Source organism: Microtus ochrogaster, chromosome 17 (genome assembly GCF_000317375.1).
Source record: "Microtus ochrogaster isolate Prairie Vole_2 chromosome 17, MicOch1.0, whole genome shotgun sequence".
Taxonomy (NCBI): Eukaryota; Metazoa; Chordata; class Mammalia; order Rodentia; family Cricetidae; genus Microtus; species Microtus ochrogaster.
The window spans coordinates 33809868-33824886 of record NC_022019.1 but is presented as its reverse complement, the minus strand read 5'-3'; the positions used below and the strand labels follow the sequence as shown (position 1 = coordinate 33824886).

The following is a 15019-nucleotide window of genomic DNA, read 5'->3' as shown; positions in this document are numbered from 1 at the left end:
CACCCGGGACAGAGGAACGACGTCAGGAGAACATTTGTTTTCCACTTCTCGCCCCCAAAAGCTAAGGAAGAAAACAAAAGCATAAGTACAGAAGCCAAGTGCTCACACCCCAATGCCTGTCGGCAGCATGAGCGGCTCACCCGGAAGAGACCAAGAGACCTCCATAACTATGCTATGATGCCTGTTATTAAATGTTCCACCGTGTTTGGGCAAGTTCAGTATTCGAGGCTAAGCCACCCAGATCTGGTCTTTCTTACTGATGCCACAAAACGAACAACCCCTTTACAGCCCAGGTCAACATCAATGACCACGCTTGGGTATGGAAGACATACAAGGAGGATTCTTGTTCAGCTGTGGTCCGTTTTGGAGTCATATCCAGGTCTCTCCAATACAGTGGTTTCTGGGGGTAGGGGCATGGGGGCTGTGTGACGTCAGGACACAGACAGAAAGGGCTCTAGCCTTCTGACGGAATGGATCTGCTCATACAGTTCCTACTTTTTTCTTCCACTTAAAAATATCAAATTATGAGCTGTGCAGAGTAAAAAGTGACATTTCTCCTCTGTTGCCATGAAACTGGGTGTGAAAAGTTCTCTTTATGATTTCAAAAAACTTTTAGTACATTTTATAGGCAAGTATACATAATACTTACCTTAAAGGAAAATGACAAAATTAAATTCATATCAATTAAAAACATTTGGTATGAATTCAGTTACTGTAGACTGAATTTACTATGGAGTTTAGTAAAAAACACAACTCCAAATTTCAAAATACTGTCTTTAAATGTATTGTATGCATATGAGGGCCTTGCCTGCATGCATGTGTGTGCACTGTGTTCATGCTTGGAGTAGCAGGTGTTTGTGAGCCACCATGTGGATGCTGGCAACGAAGACCACCGAGCCACCTCTCTAGTGCCTCAAAACATTTTTAAAGAACAAACAACTACATAGCAAGATATTACTCTGATTTAAAGAAAAAGTCCTTTTATCAAACAGCGTTCTTCTGCTGGGACCATGTGACATCACCTCTCAGAAGGGAGGTGTGAGGGGTGTAGAGACATTACCACGAGGGAGCTGTGGGTTGAGAGAGAGGCACAGAAGAGTAGAGCCTGGTTAAGGAACTCACAGAAAACCTCTATGGGGGCTGGAGAGATGGCTCAGAGATTAAGAGCATTGCCTGCTCTTCCAAAGGTCCTGAGTTCAATTCCCAGCAACCACATGGTGGTACACAACCATCTGTAATGAGGTCTGGTGCCCTCTTCTGGCCTTCAGGCATAACGCAGAAAGAATATTGTACACATAATAAATAAATAAATATTTAAAAAGGGGGGGAAAACCTCTATGGTCAAAAATCAGGCATGGTATGCTAGGCGGGGTTCTGACTGTATTCCACATGTCCTATGTCCTTGAGTGAAGAGTACAAGAAGAGTGAGAACAGAACTTGGGAAGTGACTGAACCCCACCTACCCCTGCGCATATGTAGCAGGGCCTGATGGAATCCCCACATCATGGTCACCCTGGGAAGCTCTTCCTCTCAGGAGACAGACAGGGAAGTACAGACAGGGCTTCAGCATCCTAAGCAGGGCCCACTGCCATTCTCTGACCTTGACAAACTAAGCCCTAAACTGCCAAGGACACCTGTGGCTTTGGCCCTTTGTTCTCTGAACTTTGCTTTACTTCTGAAGAGAAGGGACAGAAAGTAATGACACACACCTTTCTTCCTTCAGGGCTCCCCCAAAAGTGATATCTTTGTTTACTGTAGTTTATAAATGTTAAATTGGTACGTTGTTTTGTTTAACCCAAAAGGCTAAGGCTTTAAAGGAAAAGAGTGAAGGGACAGCCGAGAAGCAGAAGCAGCATCACAAAGGCTTCTGCTACTGTCAAAGCATTTGAGAGGTATTTCTGGAACAGCCGTCCATGTAGCAAAGAAACCACGCTACAGGCTCTTATCTAGACACCGTGGGGATACCTGTCCAGGACTGCCTATCTGCTGCCCGCTAGCCCAATGGTGGCAGACTAAACTGCAGTATACTTGTCCAGGCAGTGCCCATCCACTGCCCCAAGCACACCCCCTCCCTCCCCCGACCCCCCCCTTCAGAACCACAGTGGTGGCAGAATCAGTAGCAGTCACTATGGCCTCTACTTACACTTGTAGAATCTGGCAGCCACATAGCCAGCAGGTGTGCCCAGCAACACCCACAACACCACAGCACATGTCATCAGGGCTCCTCGATTGGCAGGGGACAAGAATCCCAGACAGGCAAAAACTAAGAAGCAACCATTAAAAGTTGAAAATGTTATTCCTCTGCTTCTTATGTTGTGAAATGATAGAACTTTTTTTACACAAGAAAACAATTATAACCTCATGAAAAACAGACACAGCCTTATGCAGCTAGCAATGGCTAACACATCGCATGCACATGATCCCACATGAAGCCAGCTCCATGGGGAGTCTGATGGGTCCTGACAAAACCCTAAAGCACAACTCTGTCCTCAAGCGCCATTTCTGGGTTGAGTCCATCTTGGTTCTCTTAGTAAGGCCTACCTGGAGAATACTAATTCTAAGACGTCTAACACTCTTATAAATCCTAGCCCTATCTGTCAAAGCCATTATCTCCCTGTTTGTTACTACATTAAAGTAACAATAGCAAGGACTCAGTGCACAGAATAAGCCTAGCAACCTGAGCATAAAGCCTAGAGGTGTGAATTGTGGCTTTCAAACGTGCTCAGAAGACAGGCATTTAGAAATGAGTTATTCCCACTATAAAAATATGCAGCCAGGTAGTGGTGGCAGACACCTTTAATCCCAGCCCTCTGGAGGCAGAGGCAGGTGGATCTCAAAACAAAGCAAACAAACACAAAACAACAAAATGCAGTAATTTTACTAGCAGAAATTCCTACTGTTCATGATGGCTCACACTGTATCCCAGTACTAGGGAGCAGGAACAGGTGCTACTACAAATCTGAGCCAGCATGCTCGACATAGTGAGGTTCCAAGCCAGCTCAGAATACAAAGTAACACCCTGTCTTAAAAAAGTAAGTTTAAACAAGACTAAATTATACCATTATATATTTGACCTGTAACCAAACAAGATCATATGTTCCCTAGAAAAAATTTAAAATGTCACCTGTGGACTTTTTGTTTGTTTTTTGAGATGGGCTCTCTGTGAAACCCTGGTTGTACTGGAACTCAGTTTGTAGCAGAGGCCAGACCCAAACTCACAGACGTCTGCCTGCCTCTGCCTCCAGCTGTGACTGAAGGTCTGCCCCCCTGGATTATTTCAGTAACAGTATTTGTCACTTTTCACAGTGGCTGGACTCAACAAGTAAACCCACCGCTAAAAATATGGACAATGCAGAAACGTCTACTTATAGACGGTCTCCCTGAAGGGACCAGAACTAATGCAACCCCAGGGAGCAGTCCCAGAGGACCCAGCATCTCACCAGTCCTCCTGAGGAGATCTATTTCAGAGAGACCCTGTATTATGGAACACTATCAGAAAGGAAGTCTCACTTCCTAACTTCCCCATGAGAAACACCACAGAACTTCCTTTCTCACCCCCAGTCCCTTCTATTTTCTACCCTCATGCCAGAGATCCACTGGCTCTTAGCTGACTGTTCCTTCCTTTGTAGTTGGATAAAACAGCCAAATTGAGTGGCGCTGGCTCCAGGTGGGTCTCTCAGGGCCTGCACATCAGTAGCTGGGTTGGAGGAAGATACCCATCAGCCTCTGGTGTGCTCAGAGCCAAAGCACAGAGTTTGAAAGTCAAAAGGGCTCTTAGCACAGCTACTTTACATAGGAAAACTTACTTCTAAATACTATTCAGACAAAGAATTTTCTTTTTAATAGTCATGTAAAACTTACACAGAGTTACAAAAGTCATAATTAAAATCTGTGTCCCGGATCCTAGAAAGACTGACAACAGCATCCCCTTTCTTGGAGGCCGGAATATATCACCATGAACTAGTTTCCAGCCAAATTCTTCCTGGGCATCCTCCTACAAAAACAGAGAACATGTCACATGGTAACATTTTTGTTAGTTTCCCATTGAATATGCTGCTATACGTTTTTCAAACTTATGTTAATTACTTCAGTTATGAAGACTAGAACGTGAGCATGTGGTTTTAAACAGCTTTCTAGAATTGTTTCTAAAGGAGTGTTATGTACTGAAGTCATCAGGAAATGCCTACCACCCCCAAGCCCTCTGAGATCCTTAACACTGTCAAGAAAAAGAGACTGCGGATGGAGAGACTTTACACAGACAACGTGACTCCTACCTAACTGTGGGAGTAAGTAAGCTGGAGACCATGTTTGCACTGCCAGCCCCCACTGTACCTGCCTTACACGTATGTACTGAATCAATAGCTCTACCTGACCGGACATGATGAACACAGCTACAAAATTCTCGTCCTCCCAAGTCCCCTCCAGATGAAAACGCCACCTTCCAACTGCTCAGCCTCCAAACCCAAGTCTCCTCCTGTCACGCTTCAGCCTCACCACACGCCCACACACCTTCAATACAGAAGGGACCCTTATAACCACACAAGTGGCTGGACCAGAAACCTGGGGTCACCCACCGGCCCTCTCTGGCGTCCGTATTCTCTAGTGTGAGCTAGTCAGTCTGCTCCACCCAGCACTTAAAATACCCCTGGATGTATCTGTCTCATCTTCCTCTGAACGGGTCTCTGCATTTCCAATCTCACCCTGCCTCAAACAATTTTCCAGATAACAAATACACACAGCAGCATCACTCTGTTTCAAATTCTTTAGCAGTTTCTCCACTGCTTTCTTCACTGCACAGCTTCTGCGTCCTTGAGAATGAGCCGCTGCTGGCAGTTCCTCCTGACAGTCCCCCATGTCCATCTGAATCCCCTTTAAGCCCCTTATTCTTCTAAGCAGTAGACAGTGCTACTGCTAATACATCAAATTTGTTTTTACATAAATATAAATCAGTTGAAATTTAAAATATCTTAAAGTTATATGTAGAGAGAGAACAGGCCGAGTCAGAGAGACACCATGAAGTTGGCTTAGAAGACAGATGCTGGAACCTTATGGGTAGGCCACAACCTTGTGGTGATACATAGATTAATAGAAATAGGTTAATTTAAGATGCAAAAGTTAGTTAATAAGAAGCCTGAGCTAACAGGTCAAACAGTCTCATAATTAATATAGTCTCTGTGTGATTACTTGGGTCTGGCAGCCGGGAAACTAAAGCACAGTTCCCTCCTATATATATGCAGGTATGAGTCCAGTTCAAGGGAACAGTTATGACCAAGGTATGTCCTGTTTTGTACAAAACACTTTACATGCATTTTGGTATTAATACTTCCACGACATTACAAAGACTGCAAAGCTGAAGTATTATTAAAACATACATGATCTCTTAAGAGAGTAAATAAAAATTTACCTGGGATTCATTTAATAAAACTAGAGGATGGGGAGGAGGAGGTTAGGATCTACAGATCAGTTGTGTGAACACGAGCTGACAGAGGCCGGTTTGCTGGTCTCTGCTCTGTGAATGTTTGTTTAACACACAAAAGGCTGAGAATACACGCTCCTCTTGTCAGCTGAGTTAGTGTTAAATAAAGGACTGCTTCAGTTCACTTTTTATTTATTAAATAGATATTGTAAAGACTAAGTGTGAACTGGAGAGATGGCTCAGTGGTTAAGAGCAATGACTGCTCCTCCAGAGGACTCAGGTTCAATTCCCAGCATCCACATGGCAGCTCACAGCTGTCTCTAACTCCAGTTCTAGGGGACCCAACACCCATGGCAAAATAGCAATGCACATAAAATAAATAAATTTTAAAAACCTGAAATTAAAACTAAAACAAAACAAAAAAATACAACTAAGTGTGTGGTGGCACAGACCCCGTCTCAAAAATAAACAAACAAAGCGGCAATAGACAAAAGCCCAAAACAACAACGAAGAACAGCTAAATTTTGCCCAAAGTACAGGGGCTTCTTGTACTGGGAAAAAAACCTATTAGGTTTTTATTACCTTATAGAAAGAATTTATTATAAAATGGATTGCGTGCGCACACACGCCCTGCAACTTTGTTTAATTCTATGATCATCTTGAAGCTTTTTTTCAGCCTATATTCAGAGCTTGCTCACTGCTGTTAGTAAGTATTTAGTATTCTATTGTGTGGATTTTCGTGCCACATGGTACACTGCTCTGCATTACCACTTGTCATCGTGTGTGTGTGTGTGTGTTCTCTCAATCGTCCAAAACAGGCAGAGCCAAGAAAAAAAGAAAAAAAGAAAAAAAGAAAATAAAATAACAAAACAGGCAGAGCCAAGTGAACCAAGAACACCGCAATATGCATGTTCTTGATTGTGAATGATTTTCTTATTAATCATTTATTATTACTATTATTGTGCATGCATGTGCGTACGCATACGTGCTTGTGGAAACCAGAGGACAACCTTCAGGAGTGGTTCTCTCCTGCTGTGGTTCTAAGGATGAACTCGGTTTGCCACACCAAGTCATCTCCAATGTTTTGTTACAGACCTGTATTTATTATGTCGTACTTCTTTCCTTTTCAGACAAATACCAACTTTATCCTAACACCATTTATCAAATACTCTGTTTGTCCATGTTCATGTCCTTTAAGCCCTCGGTCCAGACAGAAGGTGTTTCCTTGTCAATTCTGCTCATCTCTCTGTTAACTGCTTCCATTTACTTACAGTCTGCTAAGTCACCACCACAAAAATTGCTTCTGTATAGCTGTTTGTGGCCAAGTATTTTTGTTTGTTGACAAAAGTGTCTCTCAGTTCATCTCTCAGTTCAAATATGCAAAGAATTCATTTCATTTATATGTTTGGGGAATATTTTAATCTATGAATTTTCTGTTTTCTGTCTTGGAAAATTTTTAGCTATTATTTTTTCATATATTTCATGTTCTGCAACTGAAGGTTTCCATGTCCGAAGCCTCTGTGGTATCTAAAGACCAAATGAAATGTTTCCACTTACCGTAGAGTCCATCTGGTTATATCTGGCAATATCTTTATGCAGCGTGCGTAACATAATCATAGCTACCATCCCAGACAAGAAGAGGACAATAACCAAGGAATTCATTATGCTGTGGGGACAAGCACATCAGGACAGAACTGCAGCTTAGGCACAGAACAGTGGACATTAAATCACCTCAATCAGGGTGGTGGCCATGCTAACTTTTAATCCCCGCACTTGAGAGGCAGAGGCAGGCAAATTTCTGAGCTCGAGGCCAGTCTAGTCTATAAAAAGAGGTCTAGGACATCTAGGGCTACAAAGAAAAAGATCGTCTTGAAAAACCAAAACCACCACCAACAAAAAACCCTCACTTCAATCAAATACCACCCCCTCCCCAGACAGGGCTTCTCTGTGTGGCTTTGGCTTGTACTGGAATAGCTTTGTAGCCCAGGATGGCTTTGAACTCACAAAGATCCACCTGTCTCTGCCTCCCCAGTGCTGGGATTAAAAGTGTGTGCCACCACCGCCTGACCCAAAATTTCTTAAAATCCAACAAACTCAAGGTGTTGTGTTCGTTCTTTCAAGGACATATTTTCATATATCCTCCGCCATCATCCTCCCTTCCTCCCTCTGTCCCCTCTCCCTTATCCCCACCTCAGCTTTGCTACATTACTCAGCTTCACTGCAACTCTGTAATCCTGCCTCAGTCTTCTAGGTGACTAAACATTAGTCACTGTTGCTGCAGACTGACTCCTGAGCCACCCTACATAAGCACTTCACTACTCAACTACAAATCCACAGCCTCTGCCATTTCGCATAAAAATAATTTCATGGTTGAGGAAGTGTACTAAAGTATCGCAGCGTTAGGAAGGCTGAAGCACTGGGTTACATTACTGACCACACTGACCTGGGCTAGAGAGGGACAAGGGATGACCCGAGAGAAAGGCAGCTTGATCGCACTCTTACCTAAACCACTGAATGTGGGTGTGAGGCATGGACTCCAAAATATAGTCCCATCTCGATGCCCACCTGATCTCTTTCTTTTCCTGGAGGGAAGAAAGACACCGTGAGCACTTCCTGACAAGGAACATGAAGAAGTTCACTCTTCTCGTCAGTCAACACCCGCAGTGTTAACAGTACCTCAATTACTAGTGACAACCCGTAGTTTTAGATTTATTCAAATCTAGTGCAAATAGAATGAAACCAAGCAATAAATTAAAACACACAAACAACAAACCCAAGAAGACTGGCAAGAATTCCAGCAATACCTATATGTCTGTGTTTTTAAAAGTCCAGTTCTAAATCATAGCTAGTATAAGTGGATTTAAAAAATTTTTAAAGATTATTAATTAATTAATTTATTTATACGGTATCCTGCCTGTAGGCCAGAGAGGGCACCAGATCTCATTACAGATGGTTGTGAGCCACCATGTGGTGCTGGGAATTGAACTCAGGACCTCTGGAAGAGCAGTCAGGCTCCTAACCACTGAGCCTTCTCTCCAGCTCCCGTACAAGTGGATTTTTAATACCAAAGTTTGGAGTAATATTTAGTTTGAGAAAATAACACAACAGATTGAGTTCTTCTTACACTGTACCATGGGCTGACTAATAAGACCGCGTTTCTAACCCAGGCACACTCAACATCTGGTAAATGCCACTCATACTAGGGTTTTACCCAAAACACAGACTGGCCTTGAAAACTAAATACTGTACATGGGGACATTTAGCATCGTGACTACATTAGCTAGTAAAGACAAAAACTTAAGAGCAGAGGTGGAATACTGTAAACCGCTTTTGGGTGGGCTACTCAGTCTAGGGGTTGTAACCCACCCTGCAGTTAGTTATTCCAGGGTCCCGGAGAGGCACTATCTGGAAGATATGAGCTGAGAGAGAGGAATGAGGCTGTGCTAAGTTTGTCAGAGCCTCCGTTTATTAGAGATGGGGTACAGCTTATATAGGGTAAGGAGTTGGGGGGTGGGCACAGGGGCCTGGGCTCTTGCCGCGTGGTTCACGCTGGTCACATGGTCCAGGAGGTTATCTTCGGTCAGGTCACCTAGGCTAGAAAGTCACGAGTTGACACACCTAGTTCTCTAGATAGTTTGGAATGTGGGGTGGGTTCCGCTAACAGATGCTGTTAATTAACAGCATTAACAGCCAATTTGGGTGTGGGGTAGGCTCTGTCAATAGAACAATTCCTAACACAATTAGGGGTGTGGGGTTCTCTGCAGACTCCCCAGGTTCCTGCAATAATCCTAGGAGGAAAATGGCTCCTGACAGAATACTTCCCACACTTTTGACAACCCCCTCCTCTTTCCTAAGACACCCGCCCCACGTCACAGTCCATTTCAGTTGGTGCCCTTATGCCCACACGAAGAGGATGGAGGTTCCCACAGCTCCTGACACGCCAGACACTTCCTATCACCTTTTACCTGTTTCCCACAGCACATCTTACACGCATCTCTTGGCTGTAACACACACAAAGCACGCTTCTTTGATTTCCTCTATCGTTTCATTTAAACTAAGATTTAGTTTTAGGAATAGTTATGTTGTTTGGTGCACTGACAGGCTATTCTAAAACGCAGCTCATTAAAAGCTTATCTATCTGACCATTAGTATTTTTAATTAGGTTAAGTGGCACATAAAGACTGAAAGCAAACTCACCTCAAAACTAATGGAGTAAGTGTAGGCAATTCTGATCTCCCCAGAAGCCTTGTTACTGATGTCCATGGGGGGTCCAGAGCAGTCTGGTTTATCTATGTGGGTGTGTTTGAAGCTGTGGAAAGAAACATTTTGTCAAGATAATGATAAAGTTCATTTTAGAAAATGAGGTAAAAGACAGGTCATAAGTTTTCTCTGTATTTCATAATGCGGTTGACCATTAAAGATGACATCATTCATGCCACACTACAAAACTTGTCTCAAATTTGACTCTCTCTGTGTGCATGTGTGTGTGTGTGTTTTGAAGTTGTGGGACACTTTTGTAGTCAGGCCCCTCCTGCCACTGTGGAATCAAGGGCTTGAACTCAGGTCATCCTTGGCAAACACTTTCAGAACCCAGCCACCTCACTGGTCCTCACGTCACTTCACAGCATGGAAATAATGGGCCTGGTTACATGTTCAATCAGAAGCAAAAGTCTGAACAACTCCACGTAGAACAACACTGAAGCCCTACTCCCCTTTGAAGACGGGCCTGGCCATGCTGCTCATGATAGTTTTGATGTCTGGACTAAATGACCCCCCTGCTTCACCCATGTGCTGAGACCACGAGCACCAGTCACTGCACCAGGTCACACAATCTCAGGGGAGTGTAAACAAGCAGCCATTTCAGTGTGCCACACACTGCTTTACACTAATATGTCAAAGCATGCTGGTTCAGTGCAAGAAAGGTCATGGAAAAATAAAATCCACAGCCAAAACAAGTACTTTTCTTTTTCTTGAAACAAGGTTTCTCTGTGCAGCCCTGGCTGTCATGGAACTCAGTCTGTAGACCAGGCTGGCCTCAAACTCTAGAGATCTGCCTGCCTCTGCCTCACAGGTACTGGGATTAAAGCTGTGCGCCACCATGCCAGGATCAAACCAGGTACTTTTAAGCTGCCACCCGAACAACCTTAAAAAACTCCCTTGCAAAAGCTGCCGTGGAGACTTTAAAAAGATGGTTCCAACCGTCCCATGGGCCCGAGAGCAGGAAAGCGGTCCTCAGAGATGCTCTTTCACTACAAAGGGGACACTGTGCCAACCACCCAGTGCCTACAACAAACCAAAAAGCTGTGAGGATTCCTGGAGGAAAAACAAAACAAAATGCACAAGAAAGGCATCTCAATTCGACCAGTTCCCCATTACAGAGAAATAATAATTACTGTTTCTCTGTACAGTCTACAAACATCTCAGAAACAGAATACTGAAGGGAGTGCTCACTGTAATTAATCCGCAAATGTCAGAATAATAAAGGAATAAGTGCTTGGTCTCAAAATACTTATTTAGATCTAAGTTTCACTGATATCTGTTATTGGTTTACGGGAGTTGTTGAGGTATGTATCTCACTCTGGACTCACCTCCCTTAGCCTCCCAAAGTGCTAGGATTATAAGTGCAAGCCACCACACATGTTGCAAAGTTCGTTTTTGTTTTTTTTAAACCTAGTTGTATATTTACCTTTTTGGTTCAAGTTTAGCAGCTACTAATCTTGCTCCCATGGACCCCGTCTCAACAACATGATAATGTATTTTGATATCAACATGATTGAAGATGTAGAAAGTATCTCTCTCATGGAATTCTGACTGTGAAATAGAACTTAAAGTTAAAGGGAGAACACTGCCTATGGGAGAATCAAGCACAGTACTTCACAGATGACTACATTAACAAATACGTTCAGATACAATTTAAACTTGCCCTAGTACAATGCTAAGGTTTTAAGTTTGAAGTCCTTATAAGCCAAAATGAAGTGTAGAAGGTAAATGATGCTTTCTAAGGTCTTAATTTTACATAAAACTAGGTAACTAATATTTTCTAGCTTTTCACTTACAATACAATGTGAAGAAGAAATAATAACATGAACATGCAGAATCACCCACATTTTAATAGCACCCCCTCTCTAGACTATAACCCTGACCACTCAAGTGCCTCTGCTCAACTTCACAAGGATTAATCAATAGAGTGAGATTCAGGCTAACTTATCAGATCATATCCATTACGTTGTCTGAGTACAGAAAAACCTTATATATCCAATATTAGCAGTAACAAACCAATACAGCAACTATTACATACTGATCTTAATAACAATTTCGTATCAATATCTCTGTTCTTAGTACTCCATTTTCATCATAGAAGTAGGGCTTGAAAGACAAACAGGTCTTACAAAAAGGATATTCTCAAGCTTCTGCAATGTAACTTCTGAACTTATGGAGAAGCCTTCTGACACTCCAGAATCTACATGACTTGTGCACCGCATGTTCCTCCTCAGAGCCCCTCCTATTGCTGGCAGTCTTTTTCTTACTTTTCCTTAATGACTACCTTTGCTTTTTACAGACGTTTCCCACTATAACTATTGTATACGAGTGGGCGGAGTTCCGGAGTCAGTCATCTCCTTCGTCCACGTGGACCCTGAAACTGAACTCAGGTCACCACGCACCTTTATCTATTGAGCCACCTCATTGGCCCTCAATCTAACTTCTTTTTTAAATTAAAAATTCTTTTAAAGATTTATTTTTAGTGGGAGCATAGTGGTGCAGGCCTTTAATCCCAGCACTCAGGAGGCAGAGGCAGACAGGTCTGAGTATTTACGCGTCATGTGTGTCTTGCAGGCTAGAAGAGGTCTCCCAGAACTAGAGCGCTAGGCTGTTGTGAGCACCTGACGTGGGTGCGAAGGCTCAAACTCAGGTCCTCTGCAAAAGCATTACCATCCCTCCAGCCACAGAATGCAATTTTTAACTGAGTTAGAATAAAGACTTAAACCTTAACACAGAACTTATAAGAGACTGTAAATATTGAACTGAATCTGCATTACTTTAATTCTAGAGATAAATTTGCAGTTTTAATCCACCTTAAATTTAAGATGCAAGTAATATACTCGAGAACATCTGACTGTATTCATTCTATGCCTGTAGCAAAACTGTTTAAAATCAAATTCTCCTTCTAAAAAGCAGTGCAGTTTACCAGACTTACACTAATAACACAGGCATCTTTTGCGTGGCCTTTATCTGTAATGTAACAGCCGATAGGAAATCCAGGATTACAGAACCTCTGACCATCTTCGACATCGTAACACCACGTTACAGGCATATTATCCACAATCCTGTGCACGGAGGTAAAAGTCAAGTTAGGAGAGAGCCTAGTAAACACAACGCAGTACTGCTTAGATCAACGTCATCGTTTTATAAAATGTAAACATTTCTAAATGTCTTTATTTTGGTTGGTTTGGTTTTTATCTACACAGTTTCTCTGTGTAGCCCTGGCTGTCGTGGAACTCACTCTGTAGACTAGGCTGGCCTTGAACTCAGGGATCTGCCTTCACCTCTGCACCACCATCCCGGCTTTTCAATGTCTTAAGATTCCAAATTAAAAAAATGCTTTGATGAAACCCATGATACACTATATAAGCGTAGATTTTTACAGAGGCTTTGAAGCTGCAACGCAAACAGGAAAGGCGTCCTATAAGCCAGTGTGCTGCAGATGTGAACTTAACGACATCGTCTAGGTGCCCGAGCATAACTTTCCCCTTCCGCAGAGCACCTGAGGCTTGAACACGGCGCAGAGCACTGTATCTGGCTCCTTAGGAGCTTATTAGGCAGATATAAATGGTGTTTATTATAGCAACTCGATAGAAAGACAAAGACTACAACTCCAGGATGAAATTTAACTAAAGGGCGCAGAAAATAAGTGGAAATTACAGTATTTTCTGTTAAAACTTATAAATCCAAGTGATTTGTAAAAGAAACATTGCTAGAAAGCAAGAGAAGAAAATCTTTCAAACTTTATAGTGAAAAATCATTAAAAGAACAGTGAAGTTCTGTAGCATTGTGAAGCTGCATTATAGCCCAGGCGTGTGGTCCTTTACGCTTAGAACACACTGCAGGATACAAAAAAAATTAGTCAAAATATACTAGCTGTATTACGGTCATAAGACTATACTCCAGGGCATGTTTTATTTTGTAATTAATGTGTGCACTAGGAAGTAAAATTATGATTCTATATTCACCCAAGGTGTATGTTAATGACCTAATAAAACATGTCTTGTCATATTTAAGTGCTACTTAATAGCATTCTGTGTACCAAATTTTAGAATCACCTATACTATTAAACTGTTTATTATACCCAAAAGACTGTAATATTATAAAATATTAGAAATATAAAACAATGCTATATAAATAATTCAGAGTTTTATGGGAAACTAAATAGTCAGTTGCTTTAGACAGAAATGAAATATACCCAGTGAGTACATACAGGTGACAAGAAAGAAAACGCCACATACAAGTAGAGTGCTGGTGGCAGTCAGGCGTGAATTACTTACAGTGAGGAGGCAACTAAGTTTTAAAAACAAACATTTCACTTACTTGTAATTTATTTAATGCCTTGATGTTAATAGCTAAAGTATTAGAATGTACTAAACAGGAAGAGAAGCCCTTTGAAACAGATGTAAGAAAATTTAAGAATATCATTTAAAATGCTTTCCTAAGTCAGGAAGCAGCACTTAATCTCTAACATAAAACAACTCAACTATCCCCAATTCGCCACAGTGCAACCGAGTGCAGAAGAAGAACCCAAGGGTAACAGTGGGGCGACTGGTCCTGTCTACCAGAAGAACTCATTCAGTGTAGAGAAGGCCCCTCTACATTCCAGGGCCTCTGTGGGAAACACTGCCGCCAATAGAACTTTATATAAACATGTACTTCCTTTCCCAATAATTCAGTTACACAAGCTTTTGATTAGACTGCAATAACCAAAACTGTAGCCAGAGGGAATGAAACTTGGCCATGAAGTGCTACTGTGTGTTTCTATCAATGAGGACCCCTGCCCTCGCTCTCCTTTGCTGAACTGGTAGACTCTGAGATGAAGTGTGCTAAGTTAGCTTCAAATCTCTTTCCATACATAAGCTACATATGCGGGTCTGTGTCATTAAACCCTGGGAGAACTAAGGCCACTAGCTGAGGAGAAAGATTGTATTTTTTTTTTGTCGTTTTTTTTTTTTGTTTGTTTTTTTCGAGACAGGGTTTCTCTGTGGCTTTGGAGCCTGTCCTGGAACTAGCTCTGTAGACCAGGCTGGTCTCGAACTCCCAGAGATCCGCCTACCTCTGCCTCCCGAGTGCTGGGATTAAAGGCGTGCGCCACCATTGCCCGGCGAAAGATTGTTTTTTTAAAACACCATACAGGGCTGAGGTACAGCTCAGCAGCATAGCATGTTCAGCATGAGTAAGACCCTATACTTGGTCTTCAGTAACGATGTGCCCCACCCCTCCAGGTCCTGCCCCAGAAGCAGACGGCACACCTGAAGGAGTCCAGGTACCAGCGTGGGGATCAAAAACAGGCTCTAGAATGACGGAGCTGCTCCGGCTATGGATAAAGTCAGCCCCAAA

The 15019-nt window shown here is 42.5% G+C and overlaps 1 protein-coding gene across 1 annotated transcript in view; it reads right to left on the bottom strand.

Annotated features, from left to right (window-relative positions):
- Nucleotides 1-15019, bottom strand: part of Tm9sf2 (transmembrane 9 superfamily member 2) — a 47245-nt gene that overhangs the window by 10198 nt on the left and 22028 nt on the right. Inside the window, exons 5-12 of the mRNA XM_005355695.2 lie at nt 12612-12741; nt 11103-11227; nt 9614-9725; nt 7919-7998; nt 6974-7082; nt 3862-3994; nt 2144-2263; nt 4-61 (exon numbers count right to left, since the gene is read on the bottom strand). Of these exons, the coding sequence (XP_005355752.1) occupies nt 4-61; nt 2144-2263; nt 3862-3994; nt 6974-7082; nt 7919-7998; nt 9614-9725; nt 11103-11227; nt 12612-12741 (867 nt within the window). The remainder of the gene's footprint in view (nt 1-3; nt 62-2143; nt 2264-3861; nt 3995-6973; nt 7083-7918; nt 7999-9613; nt 9726-11102; nt 11228-12611; nt 12742-15019) is intronic.